The 21,340-nt window shown below is 37.5% G+C and overlaps 1 protein-coding gene across 3 annotated transcripts in view; it reads right to left on the reverse strand.

Annotated features, from left to right (window-relative positions):
* LOC138701655 (uncharacterized) overlaps positions 1 to 21,340 on the reverse strand; it is a 378,952-nt gene that overhangs the window by 95,161 nt on the left and 262,451 nt on the right. For all 3 annotated transcript variants that reach the window (XM_069828772.1, XM_069828771.1, XM_069828770.1), the window contains 3 exons: positions 18,446 to 18,654; positions 14,380 to 14,597; positions 11,198 to 11,670 (listed from right to left, as the gene is read on the reverse strand). In XM_069828772.1, coding sequence (XP_069684873.1) covers positions 11,198 to 11,670; positions 14,380 to 14,597; positions 18,446 to 18,654 — 900 coding nt within the window. The remainder of the gene's footprint in view (positions 1 to 11,197; positions 11,671 to 14,379; positions 14,598 to 18,445; positions 18,655 to 21,340) is intronic.

Consider the following 21,340-nt stretch of genomic DNA (forward strand, 5'->3'; position numbering starts at 1 on the left):
TTTTCTGAAGTAACGACACGAGTTTAAACACAGGGCAGTCTAAAATGAATTCCGATGAGAGAAGATTGATAGGACTGCTTTTATAAGGGTATTCCCAATTCCACAGCGTCAATTACATTTTTCCATCATCATGAGGCAGTAGAGCAAGTGGACAACTTCAAATACTTGGAGTGTATTACAGGGACATCATTTTATTTTTACTAACATTTTTAATATTAACTGGCCTATAGGCCGACTTCTGGATCAACGCCGTTTGCTACCCCTTTCCACGACTGGAGTTCGATGATACTGGCGTAATATACAAACAAATCACTTTACTAGGTATAGGAGGGAAGAAAAGTAGTTCATCCATTTACGTAAACTAGGAAATATTGCGCTTTTGAGTTTGAGCATTTTCATTAGGTTTTCGTTTAATCAAAATACAGTACAATATTAACAATGAGTGTTTTTACTCACGAACTGAGCTGTCCATGTGGACGTATTCATTATGCGGTGTATATTATACTGTCCACAGCACATTAGCAAATATAGAGAATGAAGTTAAATTTAAAAATAATCGTAATATGGATATTTAAACACATTTTTTAAAATGGTGACCGTTCATTTCGATACAGGCTTCAATTCTCATGTACATATTATCGCATTATAGACTATTGTACCTAATCCAAATTACCAGTTTCGTTCTTCATACTAGTAACTCATATTGAAATAATTCTGTACCTACTCTATATAAGAGTACTTTACGTACTGTAAATTCAATCTTCACTTCTGCACAATCCGAAAAGATAAAATTATTCAGACATGCTATCTACTGTCCATCCAAGTGGTTATGTCGTAGGATCGTAGAAAGGGAGGAAATCACGTGACAGTTAATTACTTAACGAGGCCCTTTTACTTAAGTTATTTTAAACAGTTGTGTAATATTACGTAGACCTCCAATTCCTAACAGAAATTAATGTTCTCACAAAAGAGCTAAGACAGCCCAGTCACTAGCTGGTGAATAAAAGCTGGTGGGGGAAACCGGGATACGACGTAGGCAAATGGACGACAGTACCTGTGCGAAAATTATTCAAAATTGAAAGCTCTTTCGTCACTGGAAAACGCGAACATATTTTTGGAACGTAGGGCCTACTGTTTACTATGACCGTAAGGCTACTATTACTGTATATGCGGTCTTGGATCTGTGTGGAGGACGGTTGAACTTCATTAGTAGAAGGGGTGAGAGTGAAGTACATTCAAAAACTCAGGTACAATAAAAATTGAAGTAAAAATAAAATGATGTATCTGTATAAGCAGTAACATAAGCTGCTGCCAGGAAGTCAAAAGAAGGAGAGCAATGGCAAAGGAAGCTTTTAATAGAAAAAGAAACATCTTCTGCGGACCTCTGGAAAAAGAACTAAGAAAGAGACTAGTGAAGTGCTTTGTATGAAGTGTGGCATTGTATGGGGTAGAAACGTGGACATTACGACGAAGTGAAGAGAAGCGAATAGAAGCATTTGAAATGTGGATATGGAGAAGAATGGTACGTGTGAAGTGGACAGACGGAATAAGAAATGAAATTTTGTTGGAAAGAGTGGGTGAAGAAATAATGACGCTGAAACTGATCAGGAAGAGAAAAAGGAATTGGTTGGGTCACTGGTTGAGAAAAAACTGCGTACTAAAGGATGCACTGAAAGGAATGGTGAACGGGAGAAGAAGATATCAGATGATAGACGATATTAAGATATATGGATCATATGAGGAAATGAAATGGAAGGCAGAAAACAGGAAAGATTGGAGAAAGCTGGGTTTGCAATGAAAGACCTGCCCTTAGGCAGAACACTAAATGAATTAATGAAATGGTAATAGCGATCTTTACAGCAGAAACGTGACAACAACGCTTGACATTACAAGTATTGATGCATGCAAAAAAAGGTAGCCTATATCACAACACGCGCCGACTGTACAAAAACCAAAGTTTGACTTACAAAAAAAAAGCTTATCCTCTCCTCAAATAGAATATAACATATAAATATGTAATGTACATGGTACTTGAGACGCTTCTTTTACAACATACAGAAATAACAGATTTTATTTCGAATTCTTCTGAGATAAAGCAAACATCATTACAGGCCAAATCGCCAAATCGACCCAGATGGTAGCAGGAAGTTAAGACTTCCACCTTTACAGAATAGAATAGTATGTTTTAGAATAGAATGTTTTATTTTCGCTCTCAACCAGCCTTAATCAATACAATAGTGACATACATATTTATGAATATTTACAATACACTTAAAAGACTGTCCAGCAATATTCTTCAGTTAAGTTTTGACGACTAGTATATGTTTATTTAAATTAAGATAAAACCTATAAGAAAAAGCAATAACTTAATTTATGAGCTAATGTAATTCAATCCAGTCTATATCCAATGTACAGAATTATAATTAAGTTGAGATAGCTAATTGGTTAAACAGATGAGAAATAATATAATAGAAGTTTCCTAGAACTATGTTATAGGGAGCAAAATGTAAATCTAAAATATACGGATATAATGAGAATATTAATGTAATGAGATTTTGCCATTAGAGGTTTTGCATTCTATTTAGAGAAATTAATGTTAATAATAAGAAAGGACAGATGTTAGTTTCATTATAAGTAACAAATATTAATCAGTAATTAATCTTATTATTGCGATGTACCGAAATACATTTCCGTGCAGGAATTCTGTGTTATATGATGAAGAATCGGTAGAGCGGAGAAAAATCCCGACCACTTAGTCACTCATAATGAGTGCACCTCTGCACATTAGTGTGTTGGACATTGTGCCAGTCACATATCTGTGACACAGTGCATGAGGGTTGGCCACTAAAGGGAAACTAAGAGGTGGAGCTTAAACTGAGAGGATTCAATCCGGCTTCGGAATTGGAATCCGGTGTGGCTTAGTGGATAGAGCGTCAGCATGTAGAGCTAAAAACCCGAGTTCGAATCCCGGTGCCGGAGAGAATTTCTCTCCGCTCCACCGGTCCTCCTCCTCCTTCTTCTTCTTCTTCTTCTTCTTCTTCGTCTTCGTCACTTCATGGTATGGGCAATTGCCCGTTCCGGCTTCAAAGGTCGCTCCATCTTTTCATTGGTCGTCCCTGATCTCTTCGTCCTTTTGGTTTATTATTTATTGCTTTCTTAGGGAGTCTGTGGTCGTCCATTCTCTCTTATCTAATCTCGTGCATCCTTTTACTTTCCGCAAGAATTTCATCTCTGCCGCTTGTATTTTACTAATTTCAGGTTTTGTTGTAACCCAACTTTCACTTCCATATAAAAGAGTAGGGACTGCCATTACATTGTAGAATTTCATTTTTGTTTCCTTTCTGCTTTTATTCTTCAAAGTTCTATTAATTGTGCCACATACTGTTTGGAATGATTGTAGGCTTAATTTTATTTTATATCATTATCTTTTTTTGTAACTTACATCACATTCCAGGTACTTACAATTAGTGACTTGTTCTACTGCTTTATTATCTATTTCAATCTTAGATCTCACAGTATTTTTTGCCTTGAAATGTCATTACTTTTGTTTTTGTATTTGATGTGTATTGTTATGCCTCTGACATATTGTATTTAGCTCATATACTGCTTTTTGTAGTTTTGTTTCATTATCTTGTATTACGATCATATCATCGGCAAATATTAATTTTTATTCCCCTATCAATTAGAACCGATCCTTGATCAAGTAATTAATCTGTTAAGTAAGAATTTATGTAATTTTAACTTAAATTAAAGTTATTGTCCAACAACCCCTTATATCACTCGGAAGCGACAGACAACTAGCATTAATGAAATTAGGGATATAGGTCCTAGTGCCCGCCGTCGTTACCTCCAAAGAAATGCCCTTAATACTCATTTCTGTTAGAGGCTGAGGTCCATAATGCGGTCGGAGGGATTAGATAAATGAAGAAAATCCATGACCCCATCGGGAATCGAAACGGCGACTTTCCGGCTTTCAGACTTTACACCTTAACCGTGACGCTAATACTTGCCTCTCGAATCCTTCTACGCCAGAAAATTATGCAATGTAAAGGCCCATTCACAATGAAAATTAAACATAACCGTCACATAAACACAGAAGTTTGCGCCCAGACTACCAAATTGGATCATTCGCAATGATTCGCATAAGCATTGACATAAACATTACCGTAAGACGTTAACATGAAAGTTTGCAAACTCCAAACTTTCATGCTTATGCTTACGTGATTTGCAAACAGAACACAATCGTGGAGCGCTGAAGTATACGACAGAATATGAGGAAATGGCGTCGTTGTTATGTTTCCATGGTTATCAAGTATGTTTGCTGTTATGTTTATGTTCCCATCGTGAATGATGGTATTCTTGATTTTACCGTAACGTTTATATTCTTAAGTTAACGCTTACGTTATGTTTAATTTTCATTGTGAATGGGCCTTTACATCCCATCAAGCTTCAACACAAGATTCAACGATGTAACGTCACATCATCATAGTTCTACCTTCTTCAACCAGTTTTGAGTTAAATACAAATTAGAGAGAAAAGGAGAAACAATATACAAGCTGGCTTATTTAGCAGTGCTTGAGAAGGAGAAGAAGAAAAAGAAGACGATGACATAATAATAATAATAATAATAATAATAATAATAATAATAATAATAATAATAATAATAATAACCATGACTCGGATGCCCTCTTTCATTACATACTTTGCAGACGATTCTGAATATGGTAGGTAACCCGGTTGCAAAAATGTAAAATTAATATGCCATTATGTGTAATTGTTTTGTCATTTTTGGCTGTTAGGACTTTTTATTTTGCGTCATTATTATGTCATTTCTTTCTCTCCTGCGTAATAATTTTATCATTATTTTATCATTCATGTTTCACTTGGAAATTCTATTGCATTCCACATTAAGTTTGTCAGAAGTTGTAACAAAGTACACACCATTACAACCGCTCTACTGTACATTACCGGGCGTCACACAATAATAAAAAAAAACGCTTTAACACTCGTATACAAGTATACTGCACACAACACTGAAAATTACTACAAAAGTGAGTTGCTTTGATTTCTTTCCTGCAGTCTGTGAAACACTGCCGCAAGAGTCAGATGTCCATTACTATAGAGCAGGTGTTAGATCAGGGTACAGTATAGCCTATCCATACTGAGAGATGCCATCAAGATCACAAAAAAGGGAGGTCGACTTACTAGAAAACAAGCTTGTTGCTGTATAATTTGTTTGTGAATTAATTAAAAAATTATTTTTACATTTGAGGATTTTTTTTTTTTGTATACAGTCGAACCTTCGTACAACAAAAACCATTATAACTAAAAGCTCTATTGCAACGATAAAATATTTGATTCGTCCAGGCGTATTTGCTGTATTTTCAATTTGTTTTATGGCTCATTACAGCGATAGTAAAATTTTGGAGAAGCCCCGACGGAACGATAAAAAAATATAATATATTTGTTTTATTTACTTGGTTTTTATGTTCGATACTATTTCACTTCTCTCTTGGCATCGCCTTCTTAAAGATGTTTTCTCAAAGATTTGTATTTTTATTTGGTTGGTTATTTAACGACGCTGTATCAACTACTAGGTTACTTAGCGTCAATGGGATTGGTGATAAATGATATTTGGCGAGATGGGGCCGAGGATTCGCTATAGATTACCCGACATTCGCCTTATGATTGGGGAAAACATCTGAAAAAAACCCAGCACATAATCAGCCCAAGAGGGAATCGAACCCACGCCTAGCGCAACTCCGAATCACAAGATAAGCGCTTCTACCGCCTGAGACAAAGCGTTACGTTTACCTCAAAATACTTTCTAAGCAATTACTTCACATTCTGTCATCGCTATGCATAAAGCCATAAACTAACAATGCACTGTTTTAATTTTTCGATATCCTGTAAATTATAGGTTCAATTTATTTATATTTGTTTCGCATTTTGTGAATTAATTGAACTGAATTTAACTGACTTGAACTGAATTGAATTTAATTTAATTTACGGGAGGGGGGCACTATGCCCCAACACTGCGACCTGTTAAGGTCTACTGCGCTAACCCTGAAGCTAGACGCATTCCCAAACCCACACCGGCTGACTACACTAAGGTTCGCTGCGTACCAAGGTGTCGAGCAGCCAATCCCCCTCGTCCCTAGGCCAGCCCCCTCCGTGCGTCGCCAGCCGGCGATCGGGGCATGCTATGGAATGATGATGAAATGGAGAAATGATGTCGGAATGATTAAATGCCTAATATGGGGAAAAACGGGAGAACCCCGAGAAAAACCCCAACTGCGACCTTGCCTGCCACAAGTGTCACTATGGATTTTTTAAAATAAAAATTTTCAGACCTGACTGGGACTCGAACCCTGGCCGCCTGCATGACAGGTCAGAGCTCTGACCACTCAACCACCGCAGGGGTTATGTGAATGAATTAGTATTAGTATTTAATGTTACAAACATTTCCCTTGGCCAGAAGAATCCACTCACAAAACAATTTCAGTGATGTGAGACACAAAGGAGTGGGGTTGACAGTGAAGTATCGGAAAATTCCCCCTGTAGTATCCTCTCTTCTGAGCCCCTTGATTCCTTAACAAGTAAACACACACAAGTCGCCTCTTCCTTATGTTTGGCAGACTGATGATACGGAGAAATGAAGCTTTGGAACTAGAAAGACTAAGCCCTGTTGTATAAATATCGCTAACTGGAAGATCAGAAAATTAACCGAGTTTCATTTCTATTTGCATTGTACTCGTATAAACCTGATCTTAGATTATATGAACTTGGTTTAGTGCTGATCTATGTTTACAGAAATACATGTAACAGCACGAAATATGGGAGGAAAATCGTGTTTATAGCGAATGGTTTTTAATATACAGTGTGTTTCAGGAATACTTTGATAAATCTTGGGGGCATGTTTCTCGCACCAAAACAAGAAAAAAGTTCATATAAACATATATCCGAAAATCCTTAGTTTTTTTAGTTACTAATGAAAGAACATAATGAAACATCTGTTGGATATTGTCAGCAAGTGTTGCAACTTTAATCAATTCAGAAACTCATAACAAATGTTCAAAATGTTCTCCTCTTGCTTCCAGACATGCATGCGCTCATCGGATCATGGACTGCCGCAACCTTTCAAATACTCCCACATAGTATAGACTTGTATCGATAACATAATTCGATTATCTAACAAAATGAATATTATTATCGGTTAAAAACTTAAGTGAAGTTGTTGGATTGTACCTCGAGACGCGTTGAACGTAAACTTTCATTGTTATAAGTTTCTGAATTGATTAAAGTTGCAACACTTGCTAACAAGCTGACAATATCTAACAGATGTTTCATTATGTTCTTTCATTAATAACTAAAAAACTAAGGATTTTCGGACATATGTTTATATGAACTTTCTTTCTTGCTTTGTTGTGAGGAACATGCCCCCAAGATTTTTCAAAATATTTCTGGAACACTCTGTATTGTTCAATATTAAATTCTTTCCTTGACAACACGTGTAATCAAAAAGATAATAATTATGGGAAAATACAAGAAGAAGATAATAAGCGCAGCAAATTTTAAAAATAAAGAGACAGAGATGTTGAGTTAAATTGTTCTCATACATAATTCAGATCTGGAGAATAAAGAAACAAATTATTTTACCACCAAACAAAAGGAGGAGGTTGAAAACTAAGTGCTGCAGACTATAATTCCACGAATGTAATTCAAAGAGATTAAAAAAGTCTGAAGTTACGTATAAAAACACAAAGAAACGTGAAATCTGAAATAACATAACCTAATATAACATAACATAACAATAATGCACTGTAGCATCATGCGCGACTTTTCTTTGCACACAATTAAAATGAGGTTAACTCAATATTTTACTTGCAGGAACAGCATATATTCTTCTTTATTTTGACTATTACACTTTTACTGCGTCACACTACTTTTGACCAATAAAACGGTACGAAAGGACGTCTTTCAATCAATCATGGCTGTTTATCTCACAATTTTATCACTACCCTAGCATTTGTTTCTTTGTTTGCCAACATTTCAAACTGCACTGATCTGGACGTCAAAAAACAGAAAATTACAAACCACTCCAGTCGATGCACAGCACTTTCAAATATGACTCGCATTGGCATTCAAGAACAAGAATTAATAAAGATCACTGGTCATAGTTATGCATCTTCCCTGAAATCCTATTTACAAATAAATGAAGAGCACCATTCGGAAATCCTGAATAAGTTGAGGGATACACCATGTACATCAACGAGTTCACTTCTTTTACGCACACGTCCAATATAACATCAAATGAACCACCAACCACTAAAACATTCAAATTTGAAAATTGTACTTTCAATAATTGTTTCTTTTAAAATTATTAATGTTTATTTTTATTTCATCATCGTTAATTAAAACGTTTCTTGTTTATTTCATCATTCCTAATTAAAACTTTTCTAACACTCGTTTATATTATTTAGGTTATGTTTGTTACAGCTTCTGCTATATGATATTATGAATAGTCACGTATCAGAGATTGTTTAATACTAAGATTTATTGAAAATCATCTGTCAAGTAACGTTGATTACTGGGATCCGGATGATTGAAGTGGAATGCAAATGTTTTAATAAAAGTGGAACTGAATCAACAAAGCCTTCTTGACTAGTAACCGTCCACAGAGTTCAATGAAGATTCCATAGTTGACAAAAACTGATAACAAGAAAACAGCTACTGCCATCTAGCGTAATGTTGAGATTGTACAATAATACATATGAAGACAGTTGTATTTTCACAAGTCAATTAATATTTTATTGTATTTGAGTACTTTGTTACTTCTAATCTTTATATAGTTTCTTCTAATCGTTTAATAGTCAATTAAATCCCACTCGAGTTTTGATTTTCTCTAGATAAATCAAAACTTCTAGTGAGATTACTGTTGATAAAGTATTATTTATCTTGTACTAAACTAAGCTCAACCATCTTAAACAGAAAAAGAATTGCCAGTTAGATATTGTAGGTCAAGATGAAATAATCTCGGATTAGTGTTTATACAACCAAAAATCCAAGTTTAGCTTGATTGAAGATTAATTTCATTGCCTGATCTCATTTTATAGAACTTGCCCTACAACGCATAGTCCTCGACAGTAGATTAGAATTCGGTGGTTTTAGGAAGACATGTTGGATGAATGCTTTCTGGAATGCTATATGGTCGTATTTGAGGTTTTTATTATTGTCCTGGACGAACATTACCGACAAGAATTTTTTATAACTCTACAAACAACAAATTTATCCGAATGCCGTTTGCTGCAAAAGACAGAGCCTCCACTGTCGACTCACTACTCATTCAATATGAAAACCTTTCGCCATAGGAGAGAAACTTCTTCGATGTGTCAGATTGGTTTGGCATAAGATCTTCTCAGATTTAATAGTACTACTGTACATGATTTCTTTATATACGTGCGGAGAGCACCGGAGCTTAAAATATGTCAAAGTTATGGGTATGCAAAATCACAACACATTCCTTATGGTTTCTCCGTCCTGCATCTGTAACAACTTTCTAAACATCTCGGCCTGAACGGGGCACTTCAGGCCCTAAAACAGATACTATAACGACTTCATATTATAATAATAATAATAATAATAATAATAATAATAATAATAATAATAATAATAATAATAATAATAGAATAACTTTTCTCGGGTTATCAGCCAGGTGAGTTCGAGATTTGCTTCCAAGCTTTCGACGGCTAGCTCAGCCATCTTCTTCAGGGAAAGAAGTGATGTGTGACTATGTCTAGCCGGTATATATACAATAGAAGGGCTTCCCACTGCGAGCCAATCAGGAGCTAGTTCCTAGTTCCGACCGCATGGCGCATTCTGGTTGGTGAAAGCGGTGGCCAATCAGGAGCTAGTTGCTGGTTCCGATTATCTGCCGTGTGCTGGTGGCCGAAGCGTATTGATGGCAGGTTTCCATCATGGATAAATATATAATAGGATGCGAAACTGCGGTCAACACCATCTGGCGGCAGGGGACTCAAATAAGATGATCAGCGCCCAACGTCGTAGGTGGTGAACATTAGAACTACGTGTTGAGTACATTACCCAGAGTCCTCTATTTATCCGTTCGAGATATTGCTCGAGGAGACGAGATGGCAGACAGAAACTTGCTAATAAGTGAACATAAAGTGATACTATGTGTGTGTATAAGCAGTGTATGTTAAACAGTGATGTTTATGGACGTTGTAAAATAGTGTTGTTGAATGTATTGTAAAGTAATAGTAATATAATAAATTGAACTATCTAAGTGGTTCTTGGAGACTTTTCCATTGCGCTGTACAATAAATACGCAAAGAATACAATCCCAATTATCTAACCTTTTGCTTTATTTTTTGTCTCTGTCTGGTTATATTTTAATTGGGTAGTGTAAAATAGATCGTTCCTGTTGGCTCCGGTAAGAATTTTCAGTAGAAGATGCTGTGAGGAATAAAAATGTAAATGTTTTATTTTAAATTGGGTTAGTTTTGAATATCAATGAGGGTGGGAGGGAATACTTTCTGCACAGTTTAACATTTTCGTTACCAGGTGCGCTGCTAAATGCATGGAGTAATTACTCTTTTCGCTACTTGGTGCGCTGCTAGATGTAATAACGCCCCTCCGCCCAACAGGTGGCAGCAAGATCAATTTCTACAACAACGCCTCTAGTATGTGTTACGGGAAATTCAGTAAGTTTCGCATCCTATTATATATTCATCCATGTTTCCATGCTGTACTCAGCTGTAGACCCCCATCTCTGTTGAAATTATTGACATCTAGCTAGATTTCGATGGCTTCCTTGATAACCAAGTCCCAGTAACCTGATGTCTTGTCCAAGACGGTGGTGGCACCGAAATCTATCTTGTGGCCCGTTTCTACGCTGTGTTGGGCTACTGCAGACTTCTCGGGGTAATATAGTCTTATACTGCGTTGATGTTCCTTGCAGAGTTTCATAATAGTGCATCCTTCCCATGAATAAGATGGCTGAGCTAGCAATCGAAAGCTTGGAAGCAAATCTCCAACTCACCTGGCTGAGAACCCGCGAAGAGTTATTCTACATCAAACCTTGGGAAAGCCTCAAGTCATACAATAAAAAAATAATAATAATCATTATCATCAATTCATTATCACGATAACTTCAGTAAGACATAGCGAGCATTACCTGAAGCTGGGCTGATGATGGTATGGAACATGTCTTTGGTTGTCCATGGTAGAACTCTGCTGCTGGACTAGGCGTATCAAGAGGGGTTGGTACTGCTGCTGCGGCTGTTGTTGCTGAAGAGGAAGAGGTCTCTGCTGGCCACTGATCACCTTGACGCCTCCGCCGCCGGTGAGATCTTGAAGGGGGATCATGTCTGCATGCGCCTGGGGGTTGCTGCGGCGGTTCATGGCGGCTGCCGAGGAGCCGCTGGCCACGGCGTTCCTGAGTTCGCGAGCCGCGCGAAGGGCACGCTTGCGTCTCTTGACGTTGCGACGCACGCAGCACTGAACGGACAGCAGCAGCGTGCACACCATGGCGATCATGCAGCCGATGTACACCAGCACCAGCAGGTCACCACCCCGTGACTGGCTGCGCAGCACCCCTCCAGCGATCGTCAACGACACCCCCGTCAGGATGCCGGCGATGAAGATCACCTGCCGCATGTTAACTCAGATTACCCATTAGGTATCTATACAAAACGCACACGAATTGTATTCAATGTTTATTCTAAATTAGGTTAGATTAAATTAAACGAGACCAAGTTCTCATAAACTGGGTTAAATATAGGCTGTATGTCTAGTTAAGTTACTTATGTAATTACATATTATATTCCTTTCAACCTAACCGTATATAAATAACAAATCTTTGCGAATCTTGTAATTACCATTAATATATTAAAATTTGATACTACATATTTTTACATATTTACCCTACATTACATATTATGGCTTGGTATTACGTAAGTCTACATATTTAGGGGTTTTATTCATTTTTACTTCTCTAAAAAAAAAAAAAAAAAAAAAAACTTCTGCTGGGGAAGTTTACAATTTGAAATACACAGATGTAAAAAGACTTTTTACCTACCAAAGAAAGGATATATTTCGGGACGAAGCATAACTTCCTTAGTTCCAGGAAGTAATAGAGGCACTCACCCCATACCGCCCACTGTAAATATTAGTGAACAAAAGGCAGCCTTTCTCATATAACTATCTTGTATTGTAAAAATCACTCAGAAAGTAGCGTTGACTTCATGCGGTGAAATGGGACGAGTACGACATGATTTGTCTCGAACTACTCGTTCTCGTTCTGCACACGTCTTAACTAGTCGTTCTCATGTAATTTGCAACCTTATCACCCTAACCTTCCAGGGAAAACCCATGTTAAGTCTGACATGAGCCGCAATAAATTAGCCGACTTCTGAAAAGAAGCTGGAGTAAAGGAACAAACTGGAAAGATGTTAAAAGATTAAAATAAATAGCTTTTCAGGTTATTGCTTGACCTCTTTACCTTAAATTTAGTAGACCTATACGGAAATGGGATTTTTCGAGCAATTAGAAAGTATGGTTCTCGGCTGGGATAATCCTACCCTTGTGAATGAGACAGGAATGTCACTTTTCAAACAACGTTTGTAAATGCCTATAGTTTGAGATTTTAGTAGGAACATTGTTTCTTACAGGAAGCAGCTAAAATGCATGTGTCCCACATCTCCTCTTATTTTCTCCTAATCCAGTAAAGCGAAACAGTGCTTGCAGTACTGTTGTGTCATTCATTTTACTCAGTTCTCTAGTGTTAGTACTTACAGTATAACGTGCAAGTGAGTTTATCTACTGCTTTTAACTAACTAAAATGGCCCTAACGACAAAAATAAAATCATGGATTGCAATGGACGAAGCTTTCACTAAAGATGGAAAAATAGTGATGTGTCAAGTGTGCGGTAAAAAAGTCGGGTGCTCTATGAAATCACAACTGGAGAATCTTATCTATCCTATACCTGCCAGGTATTGATATTAAATATTTTCATGATTTTACATATTTTGGTACATATTCAGCTTATTTTTCTTACATGAATATGTACATATTTCACATCTTGATATTACATAAAAATCCGGGCCCTACTTATAATTATAGTTAGGTTACAATGAGTTAACTTTATTAATACAAGTTTCAACCCATTATGTCCATCGATCAAAATTACTTTCCACACGCGTCGAGTATTAGAATCCTACAAGAAGAATGGTTATTTGAAAAAAAAAAAATCTGCGCTAATATGTACGGCTGTTTTATGAAATGATGTGGCCAGGTAATTCGAACTATGCTTCATTCGAAAATACTGCTAATTCAGGATCCACTATCAGGATCACTCTCCAATACTCAGTTACAAAATCTAATTCTATTGCCTCGCGTGATCGCGCGGTAGCAATTCTTGGAGCACTGTAATTTTATAGGGTTTTCATTTAAGTAGTTTAGTAGGATTCTTGCTGAGGATTTTGAAACGCTTGATTCCTGAGCAAGCCAATGGAGAGATTTGTTTGGGTATGTTCCAGTCGTTCAACTATTTCATCTAATTTTTCTTCCGTAAGAACTCTGCGTCTGGTAAGAGGTTTTTTTTCTCGTTATGAGATCTGCTGTCATAATTTCTTGCTAAGCGTTTTACCACTGTTCTGTATGAGTTCGTTTTTACATACGTATTGTGCATAAAAACTCTCTTTCTTCTAGGATATAGGCTACTTATGTCGTGGCATAACTAACAAAACAATGTGTAACTTACACACAATGATAATTTCGACACAGAGCTGAGTAACGTCAACTCAATAAGTTCTAAACGAAATTCACAATGATAATAATTTTAAAACAGAACTGAGTAACGTCAACTCACTAAAAAAAAAAAAAAAAAAAAACTCTAAATTAAACAGACGGTGTCTGTTTCACTCCACGATTACGCCTAAACCCTCACAGTAAGGGGCTATGCTCTGACGGCCCCGAACGCTACCGTTCTCAGCTGCACTGGCAACAAGTTTTTTTTATTGGGTTATTTTACGACGCTGTATCAACATCTAGGTTATTTAGCGTCTGAATGAAATGAAGGTGATAATGCCGGTGAAATGAGTCCGGGGTCCAGCACCGAAAGTTACCCAGCATTTGCTCGTATTGGGTTGAGAGAAAACACCGAAAAAAACCTCAACCAGGCAACTTGCCCCGACCGGGATTCGAACCCGGGCCACCTGGTTTCGCGGCCAGACGCGCTGACCGTTACTCCACAGATGTGGACAAGTGTTCACCGATTGGCTTTTTACCCAAGGACACGCGCCACAAACGCTGGCACTGACTATAACCGCTCTCTATGTGTATAGGATTCCGTGTACCTGGAGGCAGTAGTAGCAGAAGTTCTCGAAGGCGACACAGTGGCCGCCGCACCCGTCGACCGCTCCTCCACTTCCGCCGCCCGGGGAGCTGGCTGGGGTCACGGGTCGATCCCTGTCCGAGGCAGCGCGCGAAGACGAGGCATATTGTGGCTTGACACCCGACGGCGGCACCAGCAGTGGATTGGCTGGCCCCGAGGACGGTGGCCCTTCCACCAAAGCTGCAACAGTGTGTATTATTCATGTACAGTAGCACTAAATTAGAAAAAAAATTATACTGTAACTAAACGGACATAATCAATTATATTAACTTCTTTAGAAGGCCACCGGAGTAGCTCAGTCGGCAGAGGCGCTTGGCTACTGACCCGGGCGTGGGTTCGATTTCCGCTTGGGCCGATTACTTAGTTTGATTTTTTCCGAGGTTTTCCCGAACCGTAAAGCAAATGTCAGGCAATCTATGTTGAATACTCGGTCTCATCTCGCCAAATATCACCTCGCTATCACCATTCCATCGGCGCTAAATAACCGAATAATTGATACAGTGTCATTAAATAACCAAATAATAATTAAAAAAAAATGCTTGGACAGAAGCGCACCTTTCAGCCCATCTTACCAGACGATGCTATGGATATTTTCCCACAATAAAGGAAGCGTAGAATTGGGGAGAGTTGATTTTCATTGACTATGTTGCTGGTGAAAGTGACATGTTAATAAAATATAGCGGAGACCCCTTTGTTCAACCGCGTCCAAGCCAAGCCATCTTTTAGTCAGTGCGCTGAAACTGTCTCTTCGAAGGAACTTCCGAAAATTGTCTCAGTTTTGTGGAAAACCTGATGTGAACAGATTTCCTCCAAAACCTTTCATGTGTTTTGATACGTTACAGGGCGCACTGTATCAATAAATGAATATTTTACTAACTTTGAATAGTCTCTAAAGTAAAATCTAACGATAATAAAGAATTATACACTTCTTCAGAGATCTTGCGTGAAATTATACTATGCTACACTACACTATAATTATTACACTACATGAGGCCAATATATTATTATACTCGTATATTAACTTAGATAATGGAATTATTTTCTTTTTTTTTTTTAAAGGTACATTTACCTCTCCAATCTGAATATATGAAGCTCCTGTAGTTCTTCTAATTTATTTCAGCACAGATACTTCAACATTCTTATATTTTTGATCAGAAGGTAAAGTTCTTGATTGGAATGCTGCTAACCTGTCTTGGGTGTCATATCCAAAGAGAACATAACTGTGATAGTATATTTCACAAACGCACATTAGAATTGTTTCTTCAAAACATCTTCCCGCAAGGTTAGAATTTTCCAATTTCCCTTCCTTTCCTAACGGGATGTATGTTTAATTATGCAGACATCAATAAAACTTTATTTCGTACCATTCTACTGTACTTCATTACAGGTCTTGATGGGAGGTCTAATAAATACTTGAAGAGTTCTGCAACAAAAAACTACGAAGAAATCAACAGCTGCAGGATAGGTCTTGCCTGCCTGACTGTCTGTCTCATTATTAATACTTTTTTCTTCTTCTTCTTCTTCTTCTTCTTCTTCTTCTTCAGATTTACGAGATCAGGAATGAAGAATTAAACGACGTCGAATATCGTGTTCATAATAATTTTTCCCTTCTTTAATTTTGAAAAACAATACAGGCGTTTCAGTCTACTGTTTTGAAATATATATTTGTTCATGATTTGTTTACATTACGTCTATATTATCGTACCAACAATAGATCACTAAAAATTAACATAAAGAAAGCCAGAGAAAGTGGAGTACTTTCAGATTTTCCACTGTGAAAATCTAAAAATATTAAGTTCTACTAATGTGATAGTAGGCCTATTATAACAACGTGAGACAACAATGTGTGGTCACCAAGCTCAGAATTCAAACTTTGAAAAAGAACGCAAAGGAGCACATCAGTTTTTTGCAATTTCTTCCCAAAATAAGAAATTTCCTGATTCTAATGAGCTACAATCATTACAAGCAAGAGCTTCGGCTTTGGTACGCAGAACCTCGGTTTTTGGTTCAGATTCTCTGATAGGAGCTCATGGTGAATTATCGCTCTACTTTCTATAAAATAAAATTGTGTTCTATGTATATTTAATTACAAACCCAATGCTTAATGCAGGCTACAATAGAAATCGATTCTTAAAGAACCGAAGTCTTTCTACATGGCATACAATTGTTTCTCTAGCCCAAAGATGTTTCCATCGATATAATTCAACCGTCTGATTTATCAGTTTATCCTATGTAATAAAAAGTAAGAAGAAAATCGGTTGCCATTTCTTTAACTGCAGCGTCACTGTGTTGTTTATTTAAAAGAAGTTCCATTAATGTTTCGTTTAAATGATGTAGGTCTATCAAAATATACTATTTCGATCTTAGGGACAATAAAAATCTGTATTTCTGTGAAAGTCTCTAAATAACTTTTTATAGCATGTCAGTTTCTATTATATTACGTATAATGTTAAAATAAACAGATTTAACGTATGTAAATCAAAACACCTGCGATTTTTTCCCAAAGATTTTATTCCTGACCTACTGTGTACGGTAGCAAAATGTTAAAAGACTATTTGAAGTATATAGGTCTCTGTACACAGCGTGTCTCAGGAGGAATGTAAAATACTTCAGGATAATATAGTTTGAGTTAACCTACATCGGTTTAACCTGATATACCTATGTCCGAAGTCTAATGATTAGGAAGAAATTAAAGGGAGAAATCCTAGAATGACTTGCGGTTCCGTGTGCTGTACACAGGGTGATTCACGAGGAAAGGTAAAAAATTTAGGATGTGAATTCTGAAGTCATTCGGAGTCAAAAAGTTCATATGAATATGGATCCGTTTTCGAACGGTTACGGAGATATGGCTCTTTGATTTCACAAAAACTTCTGAGATTCTATTGTATTAACTCGCATTTAGAGACAAATTTAAAGTTTATATTCACGTATGCATACATACCTAATATTCTGAACGTCGGGGTCGATGTTTTCACACATTTTCAAAGGTACCTCCTTCTGCTTCAATGCACTGTTGCGCTCGGGCGTGGATCGCGTTCATCGCTCGGGAGAGTTGCTTGTGGCTGTTCTTTATGCGTCGTGCAACATCCAAAATACGGTCGATTAGTGCCTCTCTCGTTTCCACCTTCCTTTGATATACCAAGTCTTTCATCCAACCCTATAAATACTCTTCGATCTGGTTGTTCATATTCAGCGACGGTACGCAAGGAACTTCCATTGAACAAACCATAAACATACATAATATCGGTGTATTCAGTAGTTGAAAATTTATAAGGCATCTTGAAAAACACAACTTAACACTTCCGATAACAGTACCTGTAGCCTAAAACTACAGCACTATAGGTAGCTGACTAAACTGCTGTGAACTGATAAGCGATAGTGTATTTATGTTATGTGCTGGTTCTGTGCCATCACATCAGACAAGGGCAGGCGATTGGACATATGTAGTGCCCACCACCCGGTTTGTGAGGTGAATGAACTCTTATCTACATCGCTCACAATGTAGATACCAATGTTACGTCATTCATTGTGATCGGTGACCTTGTTTCACGTCACACGTCAGCAGCATATGTTAACGTCTGATTCACATTGGGGCGAGACGTTTTACCAAAAAAATGCATCTAGCTCCGCCATCGTTCGAAAACGGACCTATGTTCAGTCAAAATGGCCTAAGATACCTTGTCCTAAATTTTTTACCTTTCCTCGTGAATCAGTCTGCATATCACATGCACAAGTATTTAGAAATCACTAAAACTTTTCATTGCCGAACATGTTTGGCAATACTATTAAAAATTTCGAGTATGGTTACCATGGCGCAAGGTAATTACACGATACAACCACCCATTTTCTATGGAAGATAAGTAAATCTCCATTTCCCTGCTGGAAACTGAACTCAGGTCCACAGAATTTGTATCCAGAAATTCTATTTAAGCTATTGCAGAAGACCACCGACTAAAGTAACTATATAATTATACTAATGCGTGCTCTATATGTTACGGCAGTGTACATACTATTATATTAAAACTTACCTTCGACTTGTTCTGTGGGCGGAAAGTGGCCACCGGCCCTTAGCTGCTGGTGGTTGTAGACCACTCCCTGAGGTTCCAGCCATAGCGACGACGGGGGTCCAGGCCCGCGATGTTGCTGTTGCTGGTGGTAAGTGCGGCTGCTGGAAGAGCTGTTGGTAGACTGGGATTCCCGGCACTCTAGCTGCTGCTGCTCTGAGATCCAGGGGTTTCTATAACAACCAAAGATCCAAAACTGACAGTAAGATTAGCTTATTTCTATGACAACAGAAACAACAGCAAAATTAACGAAAGCGCAGTAATTTGGTTTCCTATATTAGGGAATGAGACGGGTGACAGACAGAAGAAAAAGAATAAAGTGCATAAGAATTGTAGATGATATGGCGTTATCAGAAGAGATGATGATATTAAGGGATACGTTATTGGAGCTAGATGAGTACTGTTATGAAGAGAAATGAATATAAGACCTTAGTCTAGTATATAGGCTACAGTCACGAAGCTTGTGTTGTGAGGGTGCTAGAAACAATAGACTGTGCCGGTACTCTTTCGCATTGCCTGTAATGAGGCGATAGTAGCGATCCTATTGGTTAGCAACTATCTATGGATGCATATTTACTACGTATTGAGCTTCGTGACTGTATATTACTAGACTGTGACAAGACGAAGACATGGTTGCTCGGAAGAAAAACAAAGAAGGTAAACGTGCGAATTCGAAATGAGGCAGTAGAACAAGTGGACGGCTTCAAATATATAGGGTGTACTATAAGAAGTAACATGAGCTACTGCCATGAAGTCAAAACGAAAGAAAGCTTTGAACAGAAAAAGGAGCACTATTTGCAGATCTTTGGAAAAGGAACTAAGGAAAAAAGTATTGCAGTGTTTTGTATGGAGTGTGGCATTATAGTATGCAGAAACATGGACATTATTGACGAAGTGAAATGAGTGAAACCATTCGAAATGTGGATTTGGAGAAAAATGCAGCGTGTGAAATGGATAGACAAAATAAGAAATGAAGCAGTGCTAGAGGGAGTGAGTGGCGCACACGTTCAGTTGAGACACGCATAACCTCGCTAATTTCCCGCACTTTCCGTCGATGGTCATTCAACACCATATAGCGGACTTTTTTTTTCTACGATTTCTTCACTTGTTGCTGTTACTGGACGTCCACTCTGTCGACTATGTTTAAATAGTGCCGCCAGTTTTTTCAAAGTCGAAAACGCTAAAGCGGATTTTCCCCAGTGTAGCACCCATGTCTGCTTCAATTTCTGTTAGACTCTTTCCCTTTTTAACGAAATATTTAATGACAGCATGAAGCTAGGTATTTTCCATTGTTGCCAATCTGTTCGGCGCACTAACTTCAAAATCAAACTACACAAAATGTAATGAACAAAAAATTATGCTTTTTCGTGCTTGAACTAATGTAAAATGGCCGCTAACAATGGTGGCATTATTGACACGCTTTCAATGCCATCTATGTGTCAGGCCACAAACTTTTCAAACGCATCTCGTACCAGCGAGTCTTCACCATATCGTATTTGTAACTATTGCAAATAACAGATGAAATGAGGCGGAGGTGGAAAGTGTTAATGGAATGATGGAGGGAAAAGGGAGTATCCTGAGAAACCTTTCTGCAACGTTTTCTTTGTCTACACAAATTCCATCAAGACCTAGCCGGAGATTGAACCTGGGCCGGCCGGATGAAAACTAGCGCGTTAGCGTTTCAGTCACAGACACGGAGTTCCCAGCTCTCATGTAAACTCAAGTTTATATTGTGATTGAGGTCTCAAACAATATATCTGACGAATAACTCTCGTGTTGGCATAATAATTTAATTATGGTTTATTTAACGACGCTCGCAACTGCAGAGGTTATATCAGCGTCGTCGGTGTGCCGGAATTTTGTCCCGCAGGAGTTCTTTAACATACCAATAAATCTACTGACATGAGCCTGTCGCATTGAAACACACTTAAATGCCATCGACCTCGGCAGGGATCGAACCCGCCAATCTCGAGCATAGAAGGCCAGCGCTATACCAACTACGCTACCGAGGCGACTTGGCATAATACATGTGCAAAAATGTCACTTATATATAAATATGCTCCATCACAAATGTTATAAAATGAAGTAGGCTATGAAAGCGGTAATATTCTATTGTGTTAAATAAGTGCTATAAATGTTGATTATGTTCAATTTAATGCCTAAAAATGTATTTTCATATTCTGACGCTTAATACGAAATTATCTCATTTTTGTTTGATTTTCACTGAAGAACTTTTAAATTATTTAAAATAAATAAGTAGATGAATAAATAAATAAATAAATAAATAAATAAATAAATAAATAAAAACATTCATGTTAACTTCACTCTTTTAGTATTTAATTTGAAGTTTTATTTTATCTGACCGACTAGTTTCGATGTCGTTTACATGTTCCTTTGAATACTAGTAAGTTCCCGCTCTATCCTTTCAATAAAAATTAAAGAAAGTAATATATGAACAAAAATATAACATATTTAATGACGAAATACACTCCTATGAAACGTATGAGAAAAGATGTGTCATTTTCCTGATACCGTTTACAAAAAAATGTTAAGTGTTATACACAGAGACTCGACGGAGAAGTATCATATTTAAAAAAAAATCACTTTTTCGGTATGTATCCAGGATGCTGAAATTTTGCATTTATTTCAAAATAGGAATATTATTTTAACCTTACAATAGGCCTAGCTACTGCTTTTACTGCACATCACCTATTGCGAACGCAAAACAACAGCTTTGTCAAACTGTCCACGTGTGTCATTTGTTTGTCACGAACAAGAAGTGCTTTTAAAAGACTTGAATACCCAACGTCTAAACACTTGGAAATTCAAAATCGCTTGCATTCACTGTTGATGTTGAAA

Source organism: Periplaneta americana, chromosome 6, assembly GCF_040183065.1.
Source record: "Periplaneta americana isolate PAMFEO1 chromosome 6, P.americana_PAMFEO1_priV1, whole genome shotgun sequence".
NCBI lineage: Eukaryota > Metazoa > Arthropoda > Insecta > Blattodea > Blattidae > Periplaneta > Periplaneta americana.